We start from the raw sequence: 13,741 nt of genomic DNA, 5'->3' as shown, positions 1-13,741 counted from the left end.
TTTTTATTGTCTGAGTTTTACACTCATTTCTCCCTGAGCCCCCCAGGTTTATAATCACCCGTGTTAAATGCAGCTAGGGGGAAAGGTTAATGTTGCTTTGCATTTCTTTGAAGCCTTTCCTTCCAGTAATACGAGCTGCTTTTTGTTTCTCTGGTAGCGCAGAAGCCCAGACAAAGGGGTGGGGGCGGGGCCTGGAGAAGGAAGGCAGGTGTGTGCTGTGCGTGGGAGGGAGAGTCATGATCAAGTTTGGTTTTAGCATAATGAAAATGGCCTCGCTTTACACTTAGACTGGGATTCCTTCGTTCAGCATAGCGCCAGAAAACGTGAGCTGTGCCGGGCACTTTGCAATACCTGGGCAATAAGTACAAATAAGAACTCATATTCTCAGCAAACTGATTAAACAGTGGAGTGGGGCACTGTTTTAGGTGCTGCAGATAAAGCAGTGAGCAAAGAACTAAATGTAATCCCTGCACCCACAGAGCTTTTGGTCACATGAATAAATACGCTTCAAATCCAGGAAGAAATCTTTCCTTTTTGTTACTCATTTATTATTAGAGGAAGTCATCGCAAGGGATGGATTACTTGAATTTGCCCACTGTGGCCCCAAAGCTTCATTCTGATAGTGGGGTCTGGGACACCCGATGCAGGGATCTGCAAACCACAGGTACTGAAAGGGGCCCTTCACTCCGCATCCTGTGAGGATGGCAGAGCAGTTTGAAATGAGAACTAAGCCCACTCTGTTATGCACAGCTACATAGGATGGGCAGCTGCTGATACGCAAGGGGCTTTGATAGCTACCTGACTGCGAGGGTGGCAGAGAGAGGGGGCTGTGTCTGGGAGGCTTCACATAGAAGAAGGCAAATAGGGCTCCCTCCTCCAGTCGAGTCGAAGAAGGAGAAGAGTCCCAGAGAAGGGTGGGCATGTGGAGAGGCGCGGAGGCCTGGGAGGAGGTGCCAGCCAGTTCAGGAGCTGCTGGAGATGAGTCTGGGAAGAGGGCTGCGAGGCGAAGAGCTGGAAGGGCTGACTGAGCCCATCCTGAGGGGCCTCTGCACGCCCCGGGAAGCACATGCGCTGCCCCTCACCCTCAGAAAGCCACAGAAACCTGTTCCCAGGCCTGGTCCTCTCCATGGTGCTTCTTGTTTTTGTTTTATAACATGGCTCTAATCAGATTTAATTGGACTCTGAACCTCACAGTAGACTCTTCTTGAGGGAGAGGCTTTTGCAGAAGGATTCCAATTATAGGATCATTACCTTAATGAAGGAGAGCAGTTCTTAAGGAACAGACAGTTTCATTAGCTTCATCCAGATGTCACTGTGGGAGGAAGGCCCTTCCTCTCTGCATTGCAGTTTGTTGGGGTGGCCGAGTGTGTGCTGCTGGCAGGCGTTCTCTGCGGCACCGAGTCCTCCTGCCTGTGGGTGGTACCCAGCCAGACTCCCAGTCCCTGTCCACCATGATTCCATTCCTCGGTCTTTGCGTAGTACCTGCTCAGTTGGCTAGAGTGTGTTCTCAAGTCATTCTTTCTTCAAGAAAGGTTGGTGGCGGTACACTTTTCTGATTCCTTTCATACCTGAGAATGGCCTTGTGTTACCTTCACAGAGAGAAAAGGTACTTGGCTGTTAGGTGAGGATGGAGGTCAAGGGAGGGGCTGTGACTTATAAACGGGTTTTTAAAGCTTTCCAGGCATCTTCGCCCAGCATGAAAGAAGGTCCAAAGTAAGAATCAGAGAAGGAACTTAGAATGGAGTATGTGAGGTGTGACCACATGAAGGGCAGAAGGTATGAGGAGACGTATCTTTGTAAAACATTGGGTTGGTTGGTTAGTTAGCAAGTTTTGTAAAAGGAGTGGATTAAAAGGAAGGAGAGAAGGACAAGCTCAAATTGATTGAGAGCCTTAAAGCCAAATAAATAAATAAATAAATAAATAAATAAATAAATAACTGAAATGTGACACTGAGAGGAACAGGGAGGAGCCACATCAGACAGGAAGGTTGCTTGCAAGATTTGTGACAAAAACCAGCTCCGTCTTACAAATTTCCTAGTAGCAGCCTGACCTGAATACATTCTCAGCATAGCAGTCCAGCTTGCTTTTCTGCCAGCCAAGGTTCAGAACCATTCTTTGCACCAAGGTTAGAGCTGATTTTGTACTGATGGATTGTTGTATATGAGAAATGCAAACGCAAAAAGCAGTTTTCTGGTATTGATGCATACAATCAGCATTATGCATTTTACCCTGCCATTTCACCTTCTGATATTTTGTTCTTTCTCTCCACTGCCACTGCCCCATGTCAAGCTGTCAACCCCTCATGCAGTGACCTCTTCATGGAACTTCCTGCTTCCAGTCTCCCCCACCTCCTCCACCACCACCACCACCATTCTGTCATTGTCACCAACAGTTACTATCCTAGAAAACACAGACCCAGTTCTCCTCCTCTCTTAGTTAAAAACGTCCATGGCTTCCCTTTACCTTCCAAGTAAGCCAGAAGCCTTAGTTTTGCACCAGGAGTACAGCAATGAACCAATGGACAAAAACTCCTGCTCTCATGAACTTTTATTCTTCTTGGAAGAGACAAACAATAAACAAAGGTAAATAAGCAAAATACATTCGGTAGTGGCTAGTGGTAATAGGTAGGGAGAAAATTAAACAGGGAAGGGGATAGAGGGTATCAGGAAAGCGTGGCAAGGAGGGCCTCACCGGGAAGGTGGTATCTGAGGAAGCAAGGCGCAAGCCAGGTGGAGATGTGGGGAGAAGCCCTCCTTCCCAGGGGACTGGCACAAGGCCCTGGAGAGCTGCAAGGTGGCCTGTGTGGCGGGAGCAGAGGGAGCAGGAAGTCTGAAGGCCTCGGGGCACATCAGATAGGGCTTCCTGGGTAGTTTTCAGGACTTTTGCTTTTATTCTTAGTGATATGGGGAGGCACTGAGGGACTTTGTGTGGGAGAGTGACAAGGTCTGACTTACGATTTTCTCCTGCCACACCTCCACCCTTCACACCAAGAGATCACTCTTGAATATGAATTTCCTCTTCTCAGCTTCACTGTCTGCCTCAGACTCTTCCAAGCCCAACACAAAAACATCACCTCCTTTGTGTAGCCTTCTCCATGTCCAGATCGAATGGGTTGTCCCTCTGCTTGCTTCTCTGTTGAAGCCCCTAGGTGTGTGTACTTCCCAGTACCTCTGAACTGGGAGGGGGGGCTGCTTTTATGTGTTCCCAGTGCCCAGCACAGTGTCTGTCCCATGGTGGACTGAACAAATGTGAGTGGGTGGATGGATGAATGTGTGGGTGGGTGGGTGGATGGGTGGGTGGGTGGGTGGGTGGGTTGATGGATGGATGGATACTACAGGGAGTAAAAAAGATCATGCCTATGAGGTTTTTGAAACAAGATTTTTTAATTCGGCCAATCTCAGCTCTGTTCCATCATCCCACACATAAATACAGCATGTATTTTCTCAGACATGAGATAGACTCTGTCCTCAGAGTTGTGTGGGGAGATGGACCCTGTAGTGAGCACATACACTGTGTTCCAGCTACCATTCCAGGCAGACTGGCCCTGCCATCCAGAACCCTGGCTCTCAACCCAACAGCTGCCTGTGCATTTGGCAGGATCTGGCGAAGCTGGAACATTCCTTCGAACACATCACATTTGTCAAGCATTTGAAGCACTTTCAAATATTTTAGCGAGTGGCAGCTGCCTGACTGCTGCATGGGCTGAGTCACTTGATGACGACTTACAGAAGCCAGGGAAATCAGTGAGACTGTAGCACCTTCCTGAAAGAATCCGAAGTCCTGCCCTGTCCTCCCTCGGCCACACTCATGCTCCAGAGCCCTGAGCTGTGCTCAGCAGCCCAGCATTGTGGCCCGCACTCCTGCTCCTGCTGTGCCCAGCATGCCTATAGGAGCAGCTTTTTCTTGGGGTAGGAGGAGGTTAGGACTCACCAGCCAGGAGAATGGGAAGCAGGCTAGAACCTCAGACCTTAGTCAAGACTGTTGTGTCCCTTACCTTCTCTTCCCATCCACAGCCCCAGGGCTTCTCCATTCAGCTCACCTGGTCCCTGAGAGAGGACATCCTGCCAATGCCCAGGAGTCTTGTGGCCACCTCCCCCAATGAGGTTCCTGGGGCCACCTCCCCCAATGAGGTTCCTGGGGCCACCTCCCCCAATGAGGTTCCTGTGGCCACCTCCCCCAATGAGGTTCCTGTGGCCACCTCCCCCAATGAGGTTCCTGGGGCCACCTCCCCCAATGAGGTTCCTGTGGCCACCTCCCCCAATGAGGTTCCTGTGGCCACCTCCCCCAATGAGGTTCCTGGGGCCACCTCCCCCAATGAGGTTCCTGGGGCCACCTCCCCCAATGAGGTTCCTGGGGCCTGTGTGCTGGTGAGAGGAGGAGGGGGAGGAGCTGAGTGTAGGCGAGGAGGCAGCAGCAAAGAAGGGCTTTCCACTCTGTCCTGTGCTCTGTCCTGTGTGCTGCTCCCCACACCCAGCCCTGCATTTCCCTGGCATTCCTCCTGGCACCTCATGATCTTTCTCACTTCTCCTCTGGACAAGGAGTTCTTTATGATGCTGTATTGTCTACCTTACACAACCTTTGTGCATTATGGCACCTGTCCTTTCTGTACTTATCAGCACAGTGGGTTTAGTAGAATAGCTGCCCTGAGGTTATCTGGTAAGGCAGGGAAAGAGAAACAAAGCTTGTCAGCATGTGCCTTCTCAGGGTCACTCCCTTATTGTCATCTCTATTCTTTGATCAGCATCTGTCTGCCCAAAATGTGTACTTTGGTCCAACACCAAAACCTAACTTGGCACCCTGCTTGTTACCCCGTACGACAACCAGAGCCTACAGTGATGTGCTAGCAGGTGCTTGTGCTGAGCAAGCAACACAGCCTTAGTCCTGCTTCCTCCCTCCCGGCCCCACATGGCAGGCTCAACAGACAGCAGACAGAGGGCCTTCCACAGGGTCATGCCTCGAAGCCAGGGAGCCTCTGACGAAAGCCTGTGCTCAGTAGGTCATCTCCTCGGAACGGGAAGCTCAGTTTTCAGATGTAACCTGGGTGTCTGATAGCCTGAACGTCATTCCCATTGTCGCCGTGCTCAGGTGTTTGCATGGCACAGAGGTACAGGCTCTTGCAGCCCACAGTCACATCCAAGTGCAGACTTGAACAGATAACACTTTAAGGTCCCAGACTGTGCGGAGGCGGCCCCTCCAAGACCCATATCAGGAAGCTGCACAAAAAGGGAAAGTGTAAAGCAAAACATTCCTCTTTCACATGAGATATTTTTTCCAAACAGCTGAAGGCACAGTGAATGTTGAGGTGTTTTGTTGACAGATGGAGAAACTGAGGCCAGGGAGGTCAAGTCACCTAGTGAGAGACACAGAGAGAGATGCAGTTGGAAGTAGCGAAGTGGCTCTGCCCATGAAAATGAGGGGGTTTCTTCCCTAAAGAATCTAAAAGGAAAAGGAGGAGGCACTACAGAGTTCATATGTAGCTCAAAGAGGAGGAATAGGGAAATTTAAAAGGGGAGGAACCAAAAGGGAAGAAGGGAAAGAAACACACACCCGTGGAAATAGACCCTGCTGGCAGCCAGAACGCAGGAAGGGTTGGAAAGTGAGAGTTGGAAACAACATGCAGTCGGAAACCGAGAGGAAGCCAGGACAAGGATTTAGAAGGGATAATAGAATCATAATGGCGGGAAGTGAGCACAGTCCACTTGGCTGGAGAATTGGCTGCAGTGTTGGCTGGAGAATCGGCGGCAGTGTTGTGGGCAGCCCAATGGGAAATGATGCCATCAAACCACGTTTGAAGGCCTAACAACATCCATGGTGACAGGAGGCCCCGGGGAGGAGGTGGGGAAGAGGGACAGGGAAGCAGGCCCGGCACAGTCGGCCCACTTTCCTGGCCGACTCCAGCGCGCAGCAGGAGGCCAGGTGCCGCAGTGGGACCCAGGCGGGCAGCGTTGGGGGAAAGGGGCAGGGTGTCTGTGCTTGCTGGCAGCCAGGCCCTCGCCCCTTCTCTGATGGACGTGGAGGGTGGGAACCTGGACACACTTTGTGAATGTGGCACCTGCCGTGGTCAGCACCAGGGGCTGGCGGAGACCACCCTCCTGCTGAGCAGTGCTCTCTGTCGCAGCTCCCACTCGGAAACCTGGAGACCCCCACTACTGACGAGTGTGTCCCAAAAGTGCGCCCACACACCGTGTTTTAAAGGTTCTATCTTTTCTATTTCTCCCCTGGCATTCTTCCCACTGAAAAAGGCAAAAGAAGAAAATCATCCCCAAGCACCCTCCTCCCTCACTGTCCGCTTCGTCACTTAGAAAAGTGCGATGAAAGGATGCTTTTCTCCTGTGTCCCTGTGTCCCTGTGTCCCTCCGGCTCTGACCGGCTGGCACTCGAGCTCCTGCATATTCCTTCCCAGGCCCTGCCCTTCACTCCAGGTACCAGCAAAGCCAACGTCTTAGGAAAAGTGGCTAAAAGAGGAGAAATAACAGTTTTCTTTGTAACAAAAATATGTAACCATCTAAAACAGGAAAATGAAATATGCTCATCTTAAAGTAGTATGCAGAGTAAAATCCATTTTGGCTAAAAAAATTCTTGAAATCAATAAGATTTTTCCAAGTTCTTATAGCTGTATTCTCATACTGTGTTTTAAATATGAACACAGTCCACTTAAACTGGCTATTGTTTGTCAAGTAGCAACTGGCCTGAGCTTTCTAAGTGGGCATCCGGTGGCTGTGCAGTTACTGTTGCAAAGGCCTGCAGTGGAGGCGCAAGGGCCGCAGGTCAGCTGTGTGGATGCTGCCTTGGGGATGGGTGGCAATGAGCCAGCTCCAATCAGATCTCCGTTGTCAGCCAAGTACATTGTCTCATCCCCACTTCTTTGGCAAAGCTGTCATTAGTGGGTTTCTGTTTGGCCCAGTGCATGGAATTGGTTACATATGCTCTCTGCTTTGCGAGGCCTGTGGAGAGAAGGCATGAGAAGAGAAAGGAGAGAAGGAGAAGCGGGAGGAGTGTGCCCCGGAGCTGGCAGTGTGGGGCCGGCAGCGTCCGGGTTACTGCTCCGTCCCCTGGCCGTGTCCCCAGGGAGCAGGCTGCCTCCGGAGATGCTCCATGCTGAGGGTCAAGTTGCTGTGTGTACTGTGTCCCAGGGTTGGACCGAGCACTGGAAAAATAGGCCTGATCCAAGTGATCAATTAAACTTTCTGTTGGTGGAGATTGGATTTAGAGTTTTTAAAAAAATACATGAAATCTTTCTATTTCAGTAGTGTTATTTTTAATGAAATGAAACATTTACTGACATAAACTCCGCAGAGCAATCAAATGACCAATTAAACTCAGTGGTGCCATGCTGGACGGTCTCAGTGCCAGAATACAGCACTAGGAGGCGTGGGGGTGGGGAGGGGTGGGGTTGTGACTACCTGTCAGGCCCCAGAGGTTCACCTTCTGCTTGTCTTTCCTCCAGTTCCTAGCAAGGGTGGGACAGGGCGACTTCTGCAGGTCAGGCCATGTGGCTTCTGAAATACTATGAAACCAAGGACTGTACTGACAGACAAAGGAAACACTTTGGAGAATGCCAGTCCAGATATGCCATTACGCTCTCTTCTAACCTTTCCAGGCTGCTGTCACTCCTGCCAGGACTTCCCAGCAAAAACCCTTGGGACTGGATGTGCTTCCAGAATGAGACTTTTTTTTTAAAGCCCATACAGTGCACAGACCATACATTATATAACACCCTACGAGAGTCTAGGCAGCACTCTGTATTCAAACATCCTTCCTTCTGCAGCAATACCTGTGAATACAGAAAAGCACTAAACAGCCTCCTATCAGGCCAGATTTTATGTCCCAATGAAGTCAGTTCAGATCAATTTTGCTGCCAAGTGAGTTAGTTACCAGAACTTTGGGTTTCCAGAGCCAGTTGGGTTTGTGAGTTGTGGGTAAGGAAATGCTGGCCCTGCACCCTGCTGCTCCAGGCTCCTCCCCTTGCTCCAGCTCCCCGCCCCAGCTGAGTTTTCAAGTGACTTTCAGCAGTTGGAGCTAATTATGCTAATTAGCCACTGAGCTGACCAAACATCCAACAAAAGGGGGCATCTGTGAAGTCTGGCAGGATGTGGGGACTAGGTACCCAGACTCACTCACAGAACCTCTCTCACTAAAGTAGGGTCACCCCGAAATGTGAGGGAGTTTATGTTACAATAATTAAAGTGAAGGCCTACTTCAGTACAGTGGAAATAACATGTGGATATTATCACCTCAAGAAATTGGAGTGGCAGAATAAGAAAGCACCCTAAAAGCATTGGACAAGCATGTGACTGACAGGGCTGTGGTTGGCAGCCACAGGAGCCAGGATAAACCAGCTCCAACAGTAACAACAAAACAAAGAGAATTGGCAACAGATCCCAAAGTCTGGGTGTCGCCTCCGCAGGGAGGCAGGGCTGTGCATGGGGCCCGGCTCCTCTGGACAGGCTCAGGGCCCCGCTGAGGGCTGCCAGCCCCTCCAGAATTAAGGGGGCTGCTGCATGCACATGCTCTGTCCTGATGGTTATGCCCCTGAGAGACAGGGAAGAAATCTAAGTTTCTGTATGGCTTAAAATTCAGTTCTTGCTTTTGTCAATTATCAGGGTCAAAAGTTGGGGAGAAGTCCAGATTACAGGCTCAGGGCCAAGGAGCAGCCAAAACATACAAGGGCTTGGCAGGCGATGGCAGAACGTGATACGACACAAAAGGGAAGGAAAACGAGAGAACGGTGCCTGGCGGTGATTGGGAACGGGGTCGGGCATTCGCCTCACCCCAAGTGTGGTATTTCCTGTTCTGTCAAGAAGGCAGGGGGGCTGCTTTCCCCAGAGAGTTAGCGGTCTCTCCGAAGCCTCCTGCGAGCGCTGGGCAGCCTGGTGTTCCCCGAGGCAGCAACCCAGAGGGTCACAGAGGTCTCAAATGATAGATGGCCTGTCCGAGGTAATGGGGAAACACTGGCCCTGGAGACACCCTGTCTCCCCATCAGCGTCACCAAACCCCAGGGTCACTGGGTCAGACAGTGGCCAGCGTGGCATGATGGCAGATCTCGGACAATGGGGCACCAATGCTTGCCCAGGCAGGAGGAAAGCTAATTTGTGAACTTCGTAAATGGAGCTTATAGATGCTATACACAAGAAACAGTGTGTTTTCATTCCATGGGCGCTTTTTTATTTTTGTCTGCTTCATCCATATTTCTTTGTCATCTTGATTGGAGTGTAGTTTCACATACAATAGAATTCAAAAATTTTAAGAATACAGTTAGACAAACATAAGCAGTCACACCATATACAGGTTATAGGGTAAATGCTGTCCGGGGACCAAATACAGCTCCACCCTGTTTTTGTTTTGTACATTTTTAAAGAGTGAAATATACATATATATGCAACCCACAAAGCCTGATTTACTCTCTGGCCTTTTCAGGACTAGTTTGCTGAGCCCTGATGGAGAGCATGTCCATCACCCCTCAGCTCACCCAGGGCCCCTCTGCAGGCACTCCCTGCCCCTCCTCCTGGCAATCACTGATCTGCTTTCTATCACTGCAGGTTTGCCTTTTCTAGAATTTCATAGAAATGAGATCATACGGTATGTTACCTTTTGTGTCTGGCTTCTTTCACTTATAACACTTATGAGGTTCATCATCCGGGTTTTTGTGTGTACTAGCAGTGCGTTCCTTTTTTATTTCTGAGTGCTGTGCTGTCCGGTTAAAGGCAGGGTCCCACCCTGCGTGAGGTGGGGACCTCGGCACGGTTTCACGTGCAGGCTCAACATAGAAAAAGGGGGAGGGGCAGGGCTGGGGGCCGCAGGTGCCCACGCTCACTGCCCCTGTCTTTGCAGGCATGAACAACCGGGAGGTGCTGGAGCAGGTGGAGCGCGGGTACAGGATGCCCTGCCCGCAGGACTGCCCCATCTCTCTGCACGAGCTCATGATCCACTGCTGGAAAAAGGACCCCGAAGAACGGCCCACTTTCGAGTACTTACAGGGCTTCCTGGAAGACTACTTCACGGCCACAGAGCCCCAGTATCAGCCGGGCGAAAACCTGTGAGATAGGGGTCAGCAGAGAGGCCAGTCCCAGAGGCTCCGCCCCTCCCCATTAGCTTTCCATCCGTAGCCAGCTGCTGGGGCAGCCAGAACCGTCCAGGATCAGATTGCATGTGACTCTGAAGCTGACGAACTTCCATGGCCCTCATTAATGACACGTGTCCCCAAATCCGAACCTCCTCTGTGAAGCATACGAGACAGACCTTGTTATTTCTCAGACTTTGGAAAATGCATTGTATCGATGTTACGTAAAAGGCCAAACCTCTGTTCAGTGTAAATAGTTACTCCAGTGCCAACAATCCCAGTGCTTTCCTTTTTTAAAAATGCAAATCCTATGTGATTTTAACTGTCTTCACCTGATTCAACTAAAAAAAAGTATTATTTTCCAAAAGTGGCCTCTTTGTCTAAAACAATAAAATTTTTTTTCATGTTTTAACAAAAACCAATCAGGACAGGTGTTTGTTTTTTTTTCTTTTTTACAAATATGAATACATATAATATATATGTCCCTGTACATACACCATGTGGGTGCTAACGTGGAGACCATGGCCAACCTGGACCACAAGCTTCAGGACCCAGAGTGAGGATTTTACTGCAAAATCAGTAGAAAAGCACTGATGTTATTCTGAAAAACCAGTGGCCTCATTTTTGGCTTTTTCAAAGCATGAATTTTTTTTTTAATTTGGATTGCACTTTTTTGATTCATGACTATACCTACAGATGGCTGTTAGGTTGACTCTTTTCAGCAGCCCCCGAGCTGAATTCATAAAGCCTGTTTCCAATATTTGCTTCGACTTACTGCGATTTGTTCTTGAAACTTAAAAGTGGGCATATTTAAGCCAACCAACGGCCAAACTACTACGAAGGCAACTGGAAGATGGATACCACGCAAACTTCTTGTATAAAAATATGAATGCTGAAATGTTTCAAACTTTTTTTATTTAATAAATCTTGTAACCACATTTAAATGGTCTAAAACCCATAGCATTGTAGTCATGGCAACCTGCTAAACTTTCTCATGCAACTAAAACTTCCAGGAAGGTGAGGGTGGGGGCTGTGCACTTCCCATTGTAAACTGTTTCAATGTCCTGTACTGCTAATGAAATGACTTTCTGTGTGTCCGAGAGTTCTCCAGTGGAATAACTATGCACTACTTGACATTTCATGGGGATGCACACAAAAAAAGTATTACATTTTTAGTTGCTGTTTGTACCAACCTTGAATTACATGTTTAACAACAACAAATCAAAAAAGCCTATTTCTATTGAGTTTTTAATACTGAGTAGCAACTCTGAAGTCTTAATTCCTTTTTTTGTTATGATTTATTTGTGACTTTGCATTTTTAAATTGTTTAACTTTCTTAATTTAGTAATTAAAAAGAGAGCATTTTACATTTGAATTTTTTTTGTTCATTTGTTTAAACATGGAAGGGACTCTGGTGGTGACATATCTGTTCCACGCCAGGTGGTGGGGAGCCACCTGGGGAATGTAACCATTGTGCGGTGATTTCCAAACGACAGGAACATTCGAGACACCTGGAGTGTTTTTTTTCTTTTCTTCCCCAGAAAAGCTAGGCTATTGTCTAGCTAACTCAAAGGAATGTTAAAGTATGACTAGGCATACCTTAACATTTTAATTTATCAGACATTTTCTCTAACTGGAATTTTCTGTGTCTCACATGTAGGGGAAAGAGACAATTACCAGGAGAATGAAGTAATTACCAGGAGAACCGTCCTTGTCGTGGAGTCAGTATATGTATTTCCCAGTGTCCCTCCACCTCTGTAATGAAGTTGCTAAGCAGGGACACAGACTGGCATGCCTGGAGGGGCAGTGGGCAGACAGGCTAGCTGTCCAGGCCCGGCTTTGCATGCGCTCAGCTGTGTTGAACAGCAGCCTGGCTTCTCTCACTTCCCGGTCCTGTCTATAGAAATGAGGGGCTGGATGAGACTTGCTGTAGTTTCCTGCAAGGTCTGAGACCCTGTGCATTAAGGTCACTGGTGTGATGTGGAATCACACAAGGAGGACTGTTTTCTTGCTGGAATAACCTTTGCGTTTAGAAAGGGTTTCCAACATTTTGTTCTAAGTGACACAAAGGGGTTTTCTGGCGAATCAAGTCTGTATGGTATTGTTTTGGTATTAATCCAGTTATTACCACTGGGCAATTTATTAACATGTTCTAGATATTTGTAAAGATAACTTTGTTTTTAGTCTTCCCTTCTCACCAGTTTGGATAATTTGCAAATATTCTCTGAAGGATTTTTGTTTATGTTTTTTGACTCGGTCATTCAAAAAAATCCGAAGGAGTCATAACAACCTGTTCGAAACAGAGATTCTTTAAGAAAAAAACAGTCTCTTCAAACCAAAGTACAGCCTTTAATTCATCAGTTGAGTTCCTTATGGATTCTCTCCGATAAATCAAAACTAAGGACTCGGGTTAACTTGAGGGCACGCTTCCCAAACGCCGCGCTGGAGCTGTTCTGAAACACAGGGCGGGGCCCCAGGATAAAATTATGAGAGCAGCGATAAAGATGGAGAAATCAGAGGCGTTTCAGGCGTTTCCTTGCAAGAAGCTGATGTGCTGTCAGGAGCTAGCCCTGAGGTAGCCCAGCCCAGCAATGACACTCCCTCCCGGGGTCCCCACAGCCCTGGGAAGCCGCCCTTCCTCACAAGTCCTAGAAGTCTGGGGTGAGGAAGTTGCATTCTCTGACCAGGAATTTCTCTCGTTAAGAAAGAAATGTACCTTGAAAGGTACCGTAGTGGTGAGTGGACTTTCTGAAGATCACATAGACCACTGGAGAAGCAACTTGACAAAGCCCAAAACGGTTCCTGCTCAGCCGGCTCCCGGTGGCCCTCGCCCCTCACGCTGTCCTAGGAGTGCTGCTGGGCTGCGAGGCCAGGGAGCCCAGAGCAGCAGGGCCTCCCTGTGTTTGCTAGGGATCAGGGTGTAGACCCAAGCAAGGGGCGTTTGGCTCTGCCTTGGTCATGGCAAAGAAAGGTGGGTGGAGACCCAGGCAGGTCCACAGAAAAGTGAAGGGTGTTCCTCGTCCCTCAGAGACAGCCACACCACTGAAGATTTCCTGGCAGGCGCCAGAGGGGTCCACGTGAGAGACGGGAACCCTCCTGTGGCTGAGTCTTGGCACCAGAGGACTGTTCCAGTAGCACTGGAGCTACAGGATTTTGTCTGAAGTTTCCTACGGGACCTTAAGGGTCTCTGTGGTATTCCCTGGAAGGGTTCCTTCGTGAGTCTTGAGAGAAGGCAAGGTCCCAGCCGTGTGCAGGGGAGAATTCCGCTGAAGCCCGCTGTGTGAGCGGTGTCACCCGTCCTTTTGTCCTGGTTCAGGACCAGAACCTGGCTTCACAGAATAGGCATTTGCTAACGAGCTGTAGTGGATAAAATGGTGTTTGGTCAATGTGTGTTCCTGAAAGTTACTTTAATAGGTCTAAGTGATTTTTGTTGACTTTTTTACCATTATATATTATTGGAGTTCAATTTGACTTCCCAAAATATTTGCTAAAAGGCAGGGAGACAGAGGGGAGGAGGGGAATAGTTTGGTGCGGGAGGGTAGGGGGCGGGGGGGAGGTGGAGGAAGCTCAAGTTTTTATTCTAAAAACGATATTGTGGGGTACAGATTTACTAAAGCAGGTACCAATATTATGTTTGTCTTATTTATTGATCAAAAATAGATTACAACTGCAGAGAAAAT

At 48.7% G+C, this 13,741-nt stretch overlaps 1 protein-coding gene across 8 annotated transcripts in view; it reads left to right on the top strand.

The window, feature by feature from the left end:
• Positions 1–11,290, top strand: part of FYN (FYN proto-oncogene, Src family tyrosine kinase) — a 175,146-nt gene extending 163,856 nt beyond the window's left edge. For all 8 annotated transcript variants that reach the window (XM_023750137.1, XM_023750140.1, XM_014451805.1 and 5 more), the window contains one exon: positions 9,833–11,290. In XM_023750137.1, coding sequence (XP_023605905.1) covers positions 9,833–10,041 — 209 coding nt within the window. In that variant the 3' untranslated portion in view covers positions 10,042–11,290. The remainder of the gene's footprint in view (positions 1–9,832) is intronic.
• The last annotated feature ends 2,451 nt before the right edge of the window (positions 11,291–13,741 follow it).

The sequence above is a fragment of the Myotis lucifugus genome, unplaced genomic scaffold (assembly GCF_000147115.1).
Source record: "Myotis lucifugus unplaced genomic scaffold, Myoluc2.0 scaffold_11, whole genome shotgun sequence".
Classification (NCBI taxonomy): Eukaryota; Metazoa; Chordata; class Mammalia; order Chiroptera; family Vespertilionidae; genus Myotis; species Myotis lucifugus.
This window is presented reverse-complemented; position numbering and strand designations above follow the sequence as displayed.